The sequence below is a fragment of the Phacochoerus africanus genome, chromosome 10 (genome assembly GCF_016906955.1).
Source record: "Phacochoerus africanus isolate WHEZ1 chromosome 10, ROS_Pafr_v1, whole genome shotgun sequence".
NCBI lineage: Eukaryota > Metazoa > Chordata > Mammalia > Artiodactyla > Suidae > Phacochoerus > Phacochoerus africanus.
This window is the reverse complement of record NC_062553.1, coordinates 47341051-47356862: the sequence shown is the minus strand read 5'-3', so window position 1 is coordinate 47356862 and position 15812 is coordinate 47341051. Positions and strand designations below refer to the sequence as shown.

At 40.5% G+C, this 15812-nt stretch overlaps 1 protein-coding gene across 1 annotated transcript in view; it reads right to left on the bottom strand.

Moving 5' to 3' along the window:
• Window positions 1-15266, bottom strand: part of RXFP1 (relaxin family peptide receptor 1) — a 128440-nt gene extending 113174 nt beyond the window's left edge. Inside the window, 2 exon segments of the mRNA XM_047799240.1 lie at window positions 14738-14804; window positions 15172-15266. Coding sequence (XP_047655196.1) covers window positions 14738-14804; window positions 15172-15204 — 100 coding nt within the window. The 5' untranslated portion in view covers window positions 15205-15266.
• Window positions 15267-15812: the final 546 nt, after the last annotated feature.

The window sequence follows — 15812 nt, the reverse complement described above, 5'->3', positions numbered from 1 at the left end:
GAAGAGTAGGAGGAAATAGTACTAGAAAGAGCATTGGATTTTGAATCATGATATTTGAGTTAGAATCCAAATCAAGTGGGCACATTTTTGTGTAATTAAGACAAACAACCAAATGAAGATAACCCTCTGATAGAGCAAATAACCGACCCACCACTATCAAGAAAATTTCACAAATTCTGAAGTTTCTTGAAAGTGGGAGTGAACATGTATCTTCACTTGTGTCTATTTAACAACATTGGAAATACAGCTTAATATTTCATATTATATATTTTTTCATATTCTCAAGAGTTTACATTTTACTAACCTTATGTCATTGTAAGTATTATTCCAAACTACCTTGGCTTTGTATTTGTAATTCCTTTTTGTCAAATGTCCTCAGGTTTTAGGATGGATTCAATTATACTTCCTTCTTGGTTATTCCTTTTTTTTTTTCCTTCTACACTAATACTAGGCGGTTAGATTGGACTTTATTGACCAGAGAAGGTAGAGCACAAAAGAAGTTTTTTAGAATAGTAAAATGCAAAAAAATAGTTAATTGCAAAAGCCAGATACTTGAGAGAGAGAATATTTATATGCTTTTGTAACTGAGCAGGGCCCTGTGGGGCTCCTGGGCACAAAAGCCTTCCTGTGTCCTCCATTCCTTGCTTCTAGGAAATGGGCCTCATTCGGCCTCTGTGGCCTTCTCTGAGTTGCAAGGGGCAGGTTCAGAAGTTGATGATCAGGGAAGGGAGGGGATACAAAGACAAGGGAGAAAGAGTCAAACAACAGTAGGTACAGCCTTGGGGCAGGGTCTTGGCTCCCCCTCAAGGGATTCACATAATGATGTGGCATCTTATATACCTAAGAGAAAAGTTGTATTTTTTATGCCCCTTTTAGAAATGAATACTTTAAAATTGAACAGCTTAGAGCCCTTCCTTGTGCTTCTCCCTCATTGGATTGCACCCTAAATACAATTATCTGTGAGCTAAAGATGAGGCATCCTGAACACAATTGCCTGTGGGTTAAAGATTATTAGCACATGATGTTTTTCATGAACTTTCCTAGTTCTAATCTGTGCCCAATATGCCCTTTTTGCAAGTAATGTTATTCTAGGCAATAACCCAGAAGACCACCACTAAGATCATGCCAGATCTCCTGACACCAGCTTTGAATGAAGACTCCCCTCAAAAAACAAGAATGCACATTTGCCCCAACCCTGATTCTTACCAGAAACCCTGTTATTCTCCTTTTAGACTATAAAACTCCCTATAACTTTTCCCCAAAGGAAGCCAAATTCTTTAAGGCATTAACCTGCTGTGGTCTCCTTAGCCTGGCAATGTAATAAAACCTATTTTTTTCCCCTTCACCCAAAACTCTGTCTCCAAGTTTCTATTTGGCCCCGGAAGACAGAAGCTGAGTTTCAGCAACACTTACATGAATTCTACCATCTTGGCCTGAATACCAAGACACAGTGCTGAAGGACACAGAGCAGTACATCTTTCTACAGCCTGCATGTTTAAGGTTAGAAGATGACCCTGAACATGGTCAGAACTACATGTGAGAACAACACATCTGTCCCATTGGAATTCAGAGCTCTTAGGAGAAGGAAGGAAATGGGAATCCCCAAAAGAGTGGGGGTTGCCCAAGCAGAGGTGATTCTCATCTTAGATTCTAAGCTGCAGCCCAAGAAAAGGGCATAACTGGTAGAAGTCATATGCTCTGTTTGACTTGAGGCTAGGTGGCTGTGGTGGAGGGTAAGGCAGAGATGGGGGGTCCAACTCAGTCCCAAATTTCCCACCAACACCAAGAAGAAGGACATTTGATGTTTCTCCCAAGAAGGCTGGCTAGGAGCTGGCTGTCTATATAAATTGGGTTGTTGCTTGTGTGAGAATCATGAGTTATCTGACCTAGTAGCTAGAGTGTTTTTTCCCCTCACATATCACAATGTTTATTGGTAGATATAAGTATATAAAATCAGGGCATGAACATGACTGGATAAATTAAGTGGACTTAATTTCAATACTATAATAAGGGAGAGTGATGCAAATTCTCACCAGTTGTTTCACATCCAGAAAAACCACTGCAAGGGCATTTATGGCTCTCAAAACTGATCAGGTTTGTGCAAGTAAACTGTGTTTCTTCCTTCCTTCCTCTCTCTGTCTTTCTTTCATATGTCATCATTTTATTTGCTGTTGTCCTCTGGTTTTGACCTTATTCTACACCTTGGCTTTGATCATGATTTCCATCAACCAAGTTACTGCCATTTCATTTAAGTCCCTTCTGGTTGTTTTTGTTTTGTTTTGTCTTTTTGGGGCCACACTCATGGCATACGGAGATTTCATGGGAGCTATAGCTGCTGACCTACACCACAGCCACACTGGTTCTGAACCTCATCTGCAACCTACACCACAGCTCATGGCAATGCTGGATCCTTAACCCACTGAGTGATGCCAGGGATCAAACCTGTATCCTCATGGATGCTAGTCAGATTCATTTCCACTGAGCCAGCATGGGAACTCCCCATGTTTCTTTTAAAAAAGATGTGTGCACTTGTGCCCAGGCTCAAGGATATTAAAACATAGCACAAAGGCCCATGCCTAGAGGTAGAAATAGAGGTAATATACTATTATGCAACAACCATCAATTACAGTTTAGAATTTTTTGCTAACAGCCAAATGGATCATCACTTGGATCAGTAAGTGCAGCTTGGGGTAAGGTGCCGGTGGCAACATCTAAAGGGGTGAAGTTAAATCTCATGAGAAGCTGGCAAAGTTATGTAGCCCCTCACCTGTCTACCAACAGCTCCATGTCGATGTTTCAGAAGCTGCCTTTGAACCTAAAAGCTATTGGGCAGAACCGGAAAGGGATGGAACAGGTAAAAATTCCTAAGTGACTCAGACTGTATTCTAAAGAAAAAGTGCCTGGTTTTTAAACCAAAGCTATTTTGAATTAGCAAATTCCACAGCCACAGCAACACCAGATTTGATCCACATCTGTGACCTATGCCTCAGCTTGCAACGTTGCCAGGTCCTTAACCCACTGAGCCACAACAGGAACTCCTAAATTAACAAATTTAAATGTCCTGTTATTTTATGCAGGAGTCATGGACTCCCAAGTTTAGTCATAGAAACATACAATTTTATATTTTGCACATGTAAGTGTTGAGTAAAAAAGGAGGTCAGTAGGTGGAGGTGGCGCTAAAACTGTGTCAGCAGAGATAAGCAAACCAAAACTTAAGCCCATTAAAGGCCTCAAGGTCATGAAACCAAAAAGCCAAGGACAACAAATTACAAACAGCCAACTAGGCTTTAGGCAACTCTCAAACAACAATTTCCTTGCTTGGCCTTTACAATTTTCTCTCAATGTCTTCTACTCCTCTTTCTGGTTTTGGGCTGCTCACTTCAAATCCATTTTTGCTCAAATAAACTATTCAAGATTTTAATACGCCTCAGTGGTTCTTTTAACATCTTTTAACATGAGATTTGTGGCCTAAAAATATGAAAATTTTATGTTATCTACCGCATCTGGTTTTGATATAAATATATGTATATATATTTTTAGGGCTGCACCCGTGGCATATGGCGGTTCCCAGGCTAGGGGTCTAATAAGAGCCTATTCCACAGCCACAGCAATGCCAGATTCTTAACCTACTGAGTGAGGCCAGGGATCGAACCCTCAATCTCATGGTTCCTAGTCAGATTCGTTTCCGCTGCACCATGATGGGAACTTGGTTTTGATATATTTAATATTAATAATGGAACAAAACTTTTGTTTTTTGGTTTCAGGGATTTTTGGGCCATGCTCATGGCCTGCGGAAGTTCCTGGGCCAGGGATTGAACCTGAGCCACAGCTGTGACAAGAGCCACAGCAGTGACAACATGGGATTCTTAACTCACTGAACCATGAGGGAACTCTGGAACAAAACTATTAAAAGATGTCTGTGTATAATAGTTTGTGACATTTCCCTCTACCCTCAAAATTCAGGACAGAGAATGCTGCCACTGCCTTTTAACCTTCTTCTGTGACCTCCTTCCCTATCATGTGCTTTCTGAGGAAATAAAGGCATAAAACATTTTTTTTCCTCCTGAAAAAATTATATTAGAAAAGAAACTTTGCACCCAAGAACTGCAGGGGAGCATGTAATGTCAGGAGTGCATTAGGACTGAGGCTGAGTGATGCAGCAAATGAGAGGCAGACCGGGGTCCATGCAGCCTTGGACCAGAGAGAAATCTGAGTGAAAAGAGGCAAAGGCTCTTAGTGAGACTCCTCCCTGTAGATATATGTGAGGGAACTTGAAATCTTTTCAGAGGCATGCATGAAGGTGAATGCGCTTGTTCAAGATGAATGTCTTTAGATATGAGCCCCTTCTGGGATTGTACTGCATATCACAGCTTTATAAGGGTTATACTAACATCATCCACCAGCACATATATGCCTTATCTTGTTCCTTCTTCTGCCTCTACATCATGGCCAGCTGGCTAATTTTATTGAATTCTTCTTTTATCTCTGAAGGCTTGCTCTCTGTTTGCAGGCACAATTTATTTTTATTCATCACTACATGGCATCATTCCTTCTTTGATTCTTCCATGATACCCTGCCTTGTTAAATTCCACTTTTGATTGGTACCACATTCATTCTCCATTATCTATTCAGGCATTCATGATAACTATTCCAAAGGCAAACCGTGGAGGGAATAACAATAACATGAACTATGTGTCCTCATTTTAATTTAATATTTCTAGCCTATGTCTATGTCTGCCTATCTTATAAAATATCCATTATATCTGTCTTAGATTCTGAACTTAGGGGGAAGGGAATACACCTATTTAATTTCTTTTTTTTTAGAAAAATTTATGGCTGCACCTGCAGCATATGGGTTTCCCCAGGCCAGCGACTGAATCTAAGTCGAAATTCACCACAGCAGCAACACCAGATCCTTAACCCACTTCACCCCAAACCCATTCTTAACTCACTGCACCATAGCAGGAACTCCTCTATTCAATTCCTTTATGCAGTTCCTCCTAGGTAATGACGGTAAAGGACCATTAGATAATATGGGACCTACTACATGTACTATCTTAGAAATTTGCCAGCAGCACTACCATCAGATTTGGACAGATTTTTCTTTTTTGATGAAAATGGACTTGATGGGCAAATGAGTTGTCATGTTATTTCAGGTCAACAGTTGCTGAGAAAAGTGATTGAACTTCAACAATCAAAAGCTATGCCTTTTCCCGAGGATTATAAATTGTGGAGCTGTGAGCTCAGAAGATTGGGGCTAAGGACTGAAATCAAAAGGGCAGAAATAAAAATCTATATTTACCTTAGCCAAATCAGCCACCTCCCCTGATCTGAACATAAAGCAGGAGGGGATTAATGGAGGTTAAGAGAAGCTACCAGACAATATGACTGATGACGTCTCCTCAGCTAAGTTTGAAATGTGTGAGAAAGTAGAAACATTTATAAATCATGAAGTGGTTCTGCAATTTCCAACAAATCAGACACAATGAAGGAAGTAAAAATGGCAAATCTTCTGGACCATTGAAAATGAGTCAAGCATTTCCAGTCCGCTCTGGAAAAAGCCTATTAAAATATCAAAAGGCTGGGGTGGGAGGCAGAGGATGAGAGAAAAGGATGAAAAAGGAAGACGGGATCAGGGGTTTTGTGAGTGACCGCAGTGGCACAGTGATTGATGTTCTCAGCACCGGATACAGCTGAGAACTTAATCAGTTATTCTCATTAATTTATACTTGCAATATGTGTCCTGGGTAAAGGTTTCCAAAAAAGGCTTGTGGGACCGCTTCTCTGATTTCTCTCAGTAGATCCAGGGACACGCATTTATAAGTTTTGTTCAGAATTGTCAATTCATGTCTTTTTGCATGTCTTGGTGTGTAACATCTCAATTTCAAATCTGTAAAGGAAGGTTTATCTGTTTAAATGGCCACAACCATCTTACTAACTATTGCAAAAAATAGCCAAAAGTGTCCATGAACCCAGGTTAACTGCAAAAATGGGGATGGAAGGATGGGGTGTAAGCTACATATAGCTTGTTTAATAAGCAACTGTCCTCTAGCAAAGTATGGAGTCATGAGGAGCGAATCTTAGGGAGAAGAGGTGGGTAGAAAGAACAATTCTGGTTGCAAGGTTTGGGACCAAGAGAGGTGAGTTTGTTTGTGTGTATTTAGCCAGGTGGTGTGGTGCGGCTAAAGAATAGACAAAATGGTCAAGATTCAAAAAAGGAGAAATTGAGGGCTGGGGAGAAAGAGGAACTGGATGATCAGAATTGCAGATAAGTATCTGGACCACTGGGAGTCCAGGAGAAAAGATGCTGCTGGGTTCCATGTGGGAGAGATGGAAATGGAGGAGAGAGTGAGCACGGAGCAGGATCGGAGCTTAAAGGCAGTGGGAAACTGGCAGAGATTTTGCTTAGCTTTTACTTTCAGTGCCTGAAGCCAAAATGCAAGACAGTTTCACCTAAGAAAAGCAAGAAGTCAGACTGGCTGGTCACAGATGTATTTGCTACCCAACCACAAATTGTCGGGAACATTGTGGAGCATCACACAGCACATTGCCTGGCTTCTGTAAGCATTCTGGCAACCCCTGAGAAGGTGGAAAATACGTGACTCCAAATGGAATGTGTGTTGAGACCGGGCAGGGGCAGAAAGACCGAGTTTAGGGGGTGTCTGTCCAAATGAGCAAAGTCTTATATGGACATCCTCCCTCTGGCACCAGGCTCAGCACAGACTGGAGGGAAGGAAGGGGTAATGGGAGAGGTTACCATAGGTGTTTCGTGCCCAAGCTATTGGTGTGGGGGGAATCTAGAGACGAGAAAGCATCTGTCTCAAAATAGAAGTGGAGAGATTCTGATCATCTACAAATTACTCCTGAGAAGTGGACAGTTTCTTCGCTGGACACATGCACAGCAATGCTCAGCCTCATCCAACCGGCAGCAAAGGATGCCTCTCTCACCTTAGCAGGACATCTCAAGGGCCCCATTCATTCATCTACATGGCAAGTGGGGAAAACGCTGTATTTTTAAAGGCAGTATAGTTATAGTTATCTTGGGAGTAGCAGGGGAGAGAGGAATGCAGAGAGCGAAAACATCCATTAGATCTGAATTTACTCTGACAATTTTACAAGCCCCTTTCCTGAAAGTTCCCCTGGGCCTGACTGTTGGTGGAGACTTGGGAAGGTGTCATCCGCACAGTCTCTCTTAGGTTGAGAGAATGGTTTAAAACATTTATTTGCCAGGCAGGTGTATGAAACATGGTGATGTAAACTTGTATTAGCAAATCTTAATTTTTGAGGCTAGGATTTTGGTGGATAATAAATTTATTTTAAAAACCCCGGTCTAGGTTCTTTCTACTTAAAGGTGATGTTTTACCCTTCTGATGTTTCTTGCTTTGCCTCTCCTATGTATGAAATTTGAGATCCATTTTTATTTTTAATTTTTTTCACTAAAAAAAAAATAGTATAGTTAATTGCACCATTGTGCCATTTTCTGCTGTGCAGCAAAGTGACCCAGTCATACATATACATATATATTCCTTTCTAATATTATAAGATATATACATACACATAATATATATTCCCTTTCTTACATTATCTTCCACCATGGTCTATCCCAATAGATTGCATATAGTTTCCTGTGCTGAACAGTAGAACATCATTGCTTATTTATTCTAAATGCAATGTTTTGTATCTTCTAATCCCAAACTCCCAAGAGACTCACTTTTAAAAGTGAGTAAATGATAGTAAAACTGAAAGCAAAAGGTTCCTTCCTGTGTGTAAAATGAAGTGTTTTATGCTATAAGGTTTGTTTCCTTTGTTCTAAGAAAAATCTAATTTTAGGAAACTTCGATTTAAAAAGTACTTGAGAAACAAAAGAGGACTTTTTTTCTTTTGCTTTTTAGGGCCGTACCAGTGGTTCTCAGGCTAATGGTCTAATCCAAGCCACAGCTGGTGGCCTACGCCACAGCCACAGCCACGCCAGATCCGAGCCGCATCTATGACCTAACCACAGCTCACAGCAACACCAGATTCTTAACCCACTGAGAGAGGCCAGGGGTTGAACCCACGTCCTCAGGGTTCCTAGTTGGATTTGTTTCTGCTGTGCCACAATAGGAACTCCAAGAGGAAACTTTTTAAATAAATTGCAATCTACTAGAGACTCAGACTGCTGGAGACAGAAAAAGAGACTTCAGAGTTCCTGTCCTGGCGCAGTGGAAATGAATCCGACTAGGAACCATGAGGTTGCCGGGTGGATCCCTGGCCTCGCTCAGTGGGTTAAGGATCCGGCATTGCCCTGAGCAGTGTTGGTTGCAGACACTGCTCGGATCTGGCATTCCTGTGCCTCTGGCTTAGGCTGGCAGCTGCAGCTCTGATTAGACCGTTAGCCTGGGAACCTCCATATGCTGTGGGTGAGGCCCTACAAAGACAAGGAAAAAAAAAAAAAAAGAAAAAAAAGAAAAAAAAAAGAAAAAGAAACTTGGTATAATTTTTTAAAAAAATGAATTAGATAAGAATTGAGAGAGAAGATGGTTATGAGACAATGGTTCACCTAATTATTTTTTAAATCAGGGAATTAACTCATGTAATGGTATGTTTGCTCAACTCAAATGCACACTCAACCCTCTACCGAAAGAAAAAAAAGATTTAAAATCTTAACTGCTTCTCTGATAGAGAAGGTGTCCCTTTTCATAGCTGATTACGTGGCACGTTGACTAAAGTTGGACTTGGCTTTGAGTTTGGAGAAAAGTCTCTGTTTGTCTTCACCATGGAATGAGCACTTGAGCTTCTGGGGAAGGAAGGATGTAGTGGGAGTAGTGGGAGGAGCCCGCAGAGTGACCAGAGGCCAGGGCTCCAGGTGTCCTAGGACAGCCAGTAAAAAAGCTGGGGGTCCTTCTCCCCCAAAATAATGCTCACATTTTCTAAGAGCACTGGTTTAAAAGAGATGTATTCATTATTAGAGAAGACTTAAGAAATGAGGTGGCTCTAGTTAATTCAGGTAATATTGAAAACGTTATAAAATAAATCTATTTAACAAAAAATGGAATATCCAAATGACAATACAACTATTTTAGAGGGAAATACTAACAACTTCTAACACAAATAACCAGAGATCCCACTTTATACTCTCCTTTATTTCCACTCCACACTTGGTTGTGACAGAAAATAAAGCCTAAATTTGAAATATTCACAACTCAACCCTGTTTATTTCCAAAGAAGGGAAGAGCTTTTGTTTTCAGTGACCTTTGAAACACTGAAAGGGAAGACCTTTGTTGTTATGATCAGGGTGGAGGAGCAGAACTGAAGATGATGAGAGAGTATTGAATCACTGTTCATAAGAAAGGAAATAGAGCTGCTGCTGTTGTAGAGACAATGAGGGGAGAATATCCAGGGGGAGGGAGAGGTAAGCTAAGAATTAAGTCACTATGTATCGGTACATCCTGTGTGTACAGCTCTGTGCTGTGAGCTGCAAACAAAAGTGCTTTCCAAGCAAAATCCTGGAATCAATACAGGTGGAGTCTAATTTTCTATACATTCAAGTTATTTATATATGTACCCTCATTCATCATTTCTTGGTTTACTCTGAGAAATGCATGTAAAGGAGATGGTACCAACTCATGGGAGGGGGTGCATAAATATAGAGCATGGCTTTCTCAAGCTTCTCTGGGATGGGGGGGCCTTGCTTCAGTGGAAACTTTGATTTTGTTTGGATTTCCCAGCTGTGTGACCTTGGGCTGGTCAATATTTCTCTATAGCTTAATCACTAAAATGAAGGCGTAATTAATGCACTTAAGGACCAGTGGGCTGGATCAGGGCATCTGTTCGGGTTTCTTTTAATTCCAAGATATTGTAGCTTTAGAAAGAATTAGCACTGAATCATGTTTTGCTAGCATAGGTCTTTCAAGGACACAGACTTGGATGGAAATCTTTTTTTTGCAACCTATACCAGAGGGTGATGCCAGGCATGCAACTTAATATTCCTCATTTTCTGTTTCCTATTTTGTAAAGTGAGACTCTCTCTTAAGGTTGTTACAGGGATAAAGTCAGATCACATTTGTAAAGCACTTAGCACATTCCACGGTCCATGGACATCTCTGGAAAAATGGCAGATATAAAACCCACCACATCCATGACCACAATCATAGAACTTGAAATTATAATGGTATAAATGTGCATGGTTTGTTTGTTGGGAGATTTGTGTGTGTGTGTGTGTGTGTGTGTGTGTGTGTGTGTGTGTGTGTGTCTTTTTGCCATTTCTTGGGCCACTCCCGTGGCATATGGAGGTTCCCAGGATAGGAGTCTAATCAGAGCTGCAGCCACCAGCCCACGCCAGAGCCACAGCAATGAAGGATCCGAGCCGCGTCTGCAACCTACACCACAGCTCACGGCAACGCCGGATCGTCAACCCACTGAGCAAGGGCAGGGACCGAACCTGCAACCTCATGGTTCCTAGTCGGATTCGTTAACCACTGCGCCACGACGGGAACTCCTGGGGGATTTTTGATTACTGTTTCAATCTCCTCACTAGTAATTGGTCTATGCAGATTCTGTTCATTGATGGATGAATGGATAAATAAGGTGGGGTGTACATACATAATGGTATACTACTCAGCCATGATAAATAATGACATTGGGCCATGTATGACAACAGGGATGGACTTAGAGAGCATTATGTTAAGTGAAATAAGTCGGAGAAAGTCAAGTACTGTATGATTTCACTCATATGAGGAGTCTCAAAAGACAAAACAAACAAAATAAAACCAAAACAAACTCATAGATACAGCGATTACATTAGTGATTGCTAGAGGGGAAGGGAGTTGGGGGGTGGGTCAAATGGGTGAAGGGGGTCAACCATATGGAGATGGATGGTAACTAGACATATGGTATCAACCACTCTGCAGTGTATACAGATGTTGCATTATATAATAATTATATGAATTAAAATTTATAATTAAATTAAAAATTGCATAATAAAAATACTTTTTTTTTCCAGACCAAAAATAAACCTAAAGAGAATACCCAGATCCAGGCATTTCAGCTTAACAAGTTTGTTGTAATGTGTGAAATTAAGCTCGGAAAACTGTTTCTCGTTCACAATGTAATGACTTGTTTTTTTATACAGATAATGGGGATGCATTTGCACAGACTTGTTAATTTTCTTTCTGTTTGAAATATAAAAATGTTATTGCAAATTCATAGCAAAAACAATACAAAATGTTGAGAAACCTTATAAAATATAAAGTGGACTGTTAGACACTTCTTTAATCTGCATATTGGAAAGCTTTTTCTTCCACCTTTTGGAAGTGGGTAAATACATAAATACGTGTGTGTTCTCCTGTTTCATGTACTATTGGTCTGTTTTTCATGTACTAATGGTCTATTCAGGAAAGTCTCTTCCTGCCCCTTCTTTGTGGTTAGAGAAGAGAGTTGCCAGAAGTTAGCCAGTGCCAGGACCCAAAGCAAAGACCAGGTGGTCTTGTTAGTAATCACTTGGTATCTAAACATGAGGACATTTCCAGCTGGTTCAGACCTTGGGAAAATGTTAAAGTGGATCAAGTTCATGTTTGGGTCCCTTCTATTTCCTATTTCCTTGCCGGGTCCCTGCCTATCAGAGTATGAAGTAAAATGATTGGTTTCCTTGATGATACTATTTAAGTCATCAGTAAAGTAGGTGATGATGAGGACTTAGGATTCAATTCTTCCAGGAGATTGTTTTGTAACTTTTAATTTTGCACTAGTTGAGACTCACAAGAAGTTGCAGGTATAGTATAAGAGGTCTCATCCACCCTTCATCCAGCTTCCCTAAGAGTACTGTCTTATATGACCATAGGACATTATAACAACTAAAAAATTAACATTGGCACAATATAGCTAACTAAACTACAGACAGAGGCATTTTTTTTTTTATTTTGTTGGCTGCATCCATGGCATATGGCAGTTTCCAGGCCAGGGATTGAATCGGAGCCACAGCTGTGCCCTATGCCACAGCTGTGGCAACACTAAATCCTTAACCCACAGTGCCATAGTGGGAAAAACAGAGGAATTTTTTTTTTAAGAGTAAAAAATTCTCAAGACTAGGAGTTCCCTGGTGGCTCAGTGGGTTAAGGATCCAGAGTTGTCACTGTAGTGGCTTGGGGTGCTGCGGTGGTGAGGTTTGAGGTTTCACTGACCTAGGAACCTCTACATGCCACAGGTGTGACCAAAAATAGAAATAAAAAATAAAAGAAAAATGTTTTAAAAAAATTCTCAAGACTAGAAGGAAATCTTTCCTAAATTTTAATGTTGCCTATCTCTGTGCTCACCTAGGTTTTTGCCCTTGTCTCACGATTTGGTCAGCTTAAGTAAATTTCTCTCTTCACTCTAACCCTTCAGAGCAGGATCATGCTATGGTCACCCTTTAGTCTTGCCTATTAAAGTAACTGGCATTCAATAAATAGTTTTGGAAAAATGGTGACTAATAATTGCTTAAGTCCATTAAGTGCTTTCTGTTTTCAAACCCTGGTGTATACATTATCTCTGCTGAGAACATTCATGGTCTAGGAGAGGGTAGACCATGAAAGAATTCAAATCTTGGCATTTGTTAGCCTCAGTCCTGTGACAAGGTACTGAATGTCCTTGGTCTTGCCTTTCCCACGTGCTTAATTGTATTAACTTAATTTAGTTGTTGTGAAGATTCAAGGAGGTAATTTATGTGATAAAGAACCAAACAAAGGGGTTCTGGGAGGTAGACAGGGTAACAGATTTTATTGCCATTTTACAAGCTAAGGCTCAGAGGTAAGTCACTGTTGAAAGTTATAGAGCTAGTACAGGGTAGTGTTGTCAAGTGCTTTAAATCTTCCATGATAACACACTGCCTTTCCCAGGCAACAGGAAGGTGGATTAAAAAACAAACTACCAACAGCCACTACGAGGTAGTTACAGAGATTTAACACGTTGCCCTTATGTGGTTGACTTCTTTTGCTCTATGCACAGGAAGTCCTCTTTTTGGTGAGGCTGGGTGATGAGATAAACTAACAGGTCAGTCATGGCTGTAGGTTGTTCCTTTGGGGCCCCAGACAAATATTCCTCATCCTACCTACCCTGTGGACAGCATTTAGTCAGGAGTCTCATTTGCCCAACTCTTCCCCTGTAAGGCATGGAAAGATGGAGAGGTGGGGTTCCTGAGTACTCAGAGTACATTATCACATTTTTTAAAAAAGTTCAAAGGTGAATTAAAAAAGTTGGAGGGTTTTGACATGATCGCATTCATTGCTATACTCTAGTCTCTGCTCATGAACATACATTTTTAGTGACAAAAGAGAACATGTAAACAGTAAACTTTTTTTTTAATAAACACAGAATATTTTTACCAAACGACTGGTCACACATTAGCCAAAATGCTTCTCAACTTGCCCTGAATACCTTTTACATTCCTCTGCATCCCTCATATGAGAATCCTACTTGGAAGTATCCCTTTGGCTTATTCACAATCTGCTCACATCATGGAAATGGAAGAGGAGATGGCAAAATATGTTATGGATTTGTGAGGCTGTCAGCTGCAAATGTCAACAACACTTGGATTATATTAGAAACATTCAGTTTTTGGTGGTGGTGTGCAATTTGACTTTTACCCTCTAGTTAAAAAAAAAATGGAAATGTCAGCAATAAGATTAGAGATGGACAAAGCTGAGAACTAGACTGTTTCTCCAGGATTCAGAGTCATTTCCTTGGTTTCCTGCTATCTCCCAGCTTTGACTGTTAAAGTGAGGTGAACTACAGGTCAGGAGGGCAGGAGATAAAGAATAAAAAATACTTTGGGGTGCAGTATATACCATCAAAATTGGGAGATTTAGGACTGAAATTTACTTTGAGACATTCCTCAAGAGAATGTCTTACTGTAAAGAAACTTCTGCAGACTTTTAAGAGACAAGACATGTAAGCATGCTTGTGAAGTCTAAATTTGCTAAAGCTTCATAGTTACCAGCATGTACCCAGAAAGTTTTCTTTCTTGATTTGCTTTGACTTTCTCATGACATATTACCCAAGAAACAAACACATTGTATTTCTATTTACCTATAAATTTAATATAATTTTAAAAAGTTTGAATGCAGAACAACTATTTCCTTTGATTATGAAATAGATCTTCTGAGAAATAAATGCTGGTACCCAGAGAGGAAGCAAAGACTGTCAGGACAGCAAAAGTAAAATGTTCATTTGGGCTCCTCGTGTATCTGTGGTTTTCACTCTTTTTTACCTTGTTTTTCTTTCAAGAAATAGTGTGAAAGCTTGCTAAATAAAAAAGGAGTTTTCTGAATGCAACTCTACTGAAGAGGCACACCTATGATATAAATCACATAAAAAACATAACGAAGCATTACAACAGCACAGGAACAGGAACAAATGCACAGATGTCCCCAGGATGTCATTGAGCACATTCCTTGAACCCAATCTCTTTAAGGACCACTCTCTCAAAATATTATATCATGGCTTAGGAAACAATTGTTAATATCAATTAGACCAACTGGTTGTTGGGAGGCATAGGTTTACATGGCATGTTAGCCTTGCTAAACTATGGAACTTGACAATATATTCCAGTTTTAATATAAATACCAGAAATGTATTCAGAAGAATAATTCTGATGTGAGATGACAGTTTTATCAGACAGAACACTGGTGCCTTAGAAGCATACATGTCAGTAATCAACATTTGTACTTTAGATTATTTCATTAAAATCCTAAGGTAGACAAAATGAAATGCTGAGCATACTTACAATAGTTTCCAAAAATCAAGATGTAGAAGAAGACGGGACCAGATGTCATTTCCTTCTCTTGGAGAAACTGATTAATGAAAGTGAATACAATTTGGTCCTGGTTTCCGAGTCGCATCAGCTCACGGTGGTTGTGTGCTATTTCTGTCTGCAATCTTAGCAGCCACAAAGCAGCCGTCCCTCCTTCCTTTCTCCTTGCCTCTCCCTCTCCCTTTCCATTCCCTCTTTTTAATTTCTTCCTTTCTCTCTCCCAGAATCTCTCCCTCCCACTCGCCTTCTCTTAAAGTCTAAATATCCTTCTTTACACACACACACACACACACACACACACACACACACACAGACACACATAGACACACAGACCCACACACACACACCACGCACACCCCCACAAACAGACAGAGCTGAGCAGGGACAAAAAGTTTCAGAGAACACACAGGCTCTTTTCGTTGACTCTCAACATTGTACATCCATGCTCTGCGCCAGTGTACAAAGGAGGGTGTGTATGAACACTGACAAATGTCTGAACTGATCAAAGTCACGCAGGGAGAAAGAAATCGAGCTCAGAGATACATCACAAGCAACCTCCCCCCCCCCCCCCCCCCCCCCCCGCCCCGGCCAACCTGGGACTAAGAAAAGAACAGAGCTAACAGGGCAAAATGCCTGGGTGAGATGAACTATCAGGCAAGAACTAAAGGGTAAAACCAGCAACCTTTTATGAGATGTCTGAGTTCAGGCATTTGAGGGATAGGATGTTGTTCAAAGAACAATCTAAAAGACTGAAAAACAAATCTTACATTTTCTCAAACTGGTGAGTTTTACTACGGTGGCGACCATGCTGTGTCACTGGCTGTGGAGTAAAGCCTTCCTCGGTTTGAGTCACAGTCTGATACTTTTTTCCAGAGTTGCAGACTCTTGGCTGAGCTTTGCCTCTCGGGAGGAAAACATCTTTCCATCTAGGTAGCTGTGATGAGCAGCCCAGAGTATACTGAATGCCTGGCGTAGGTCCTACTATATCAGAAGTGATTTCTAAGTGGCAGCCTTTCACAGGGTGATGCCTTTTACTATTTTTAGCGCT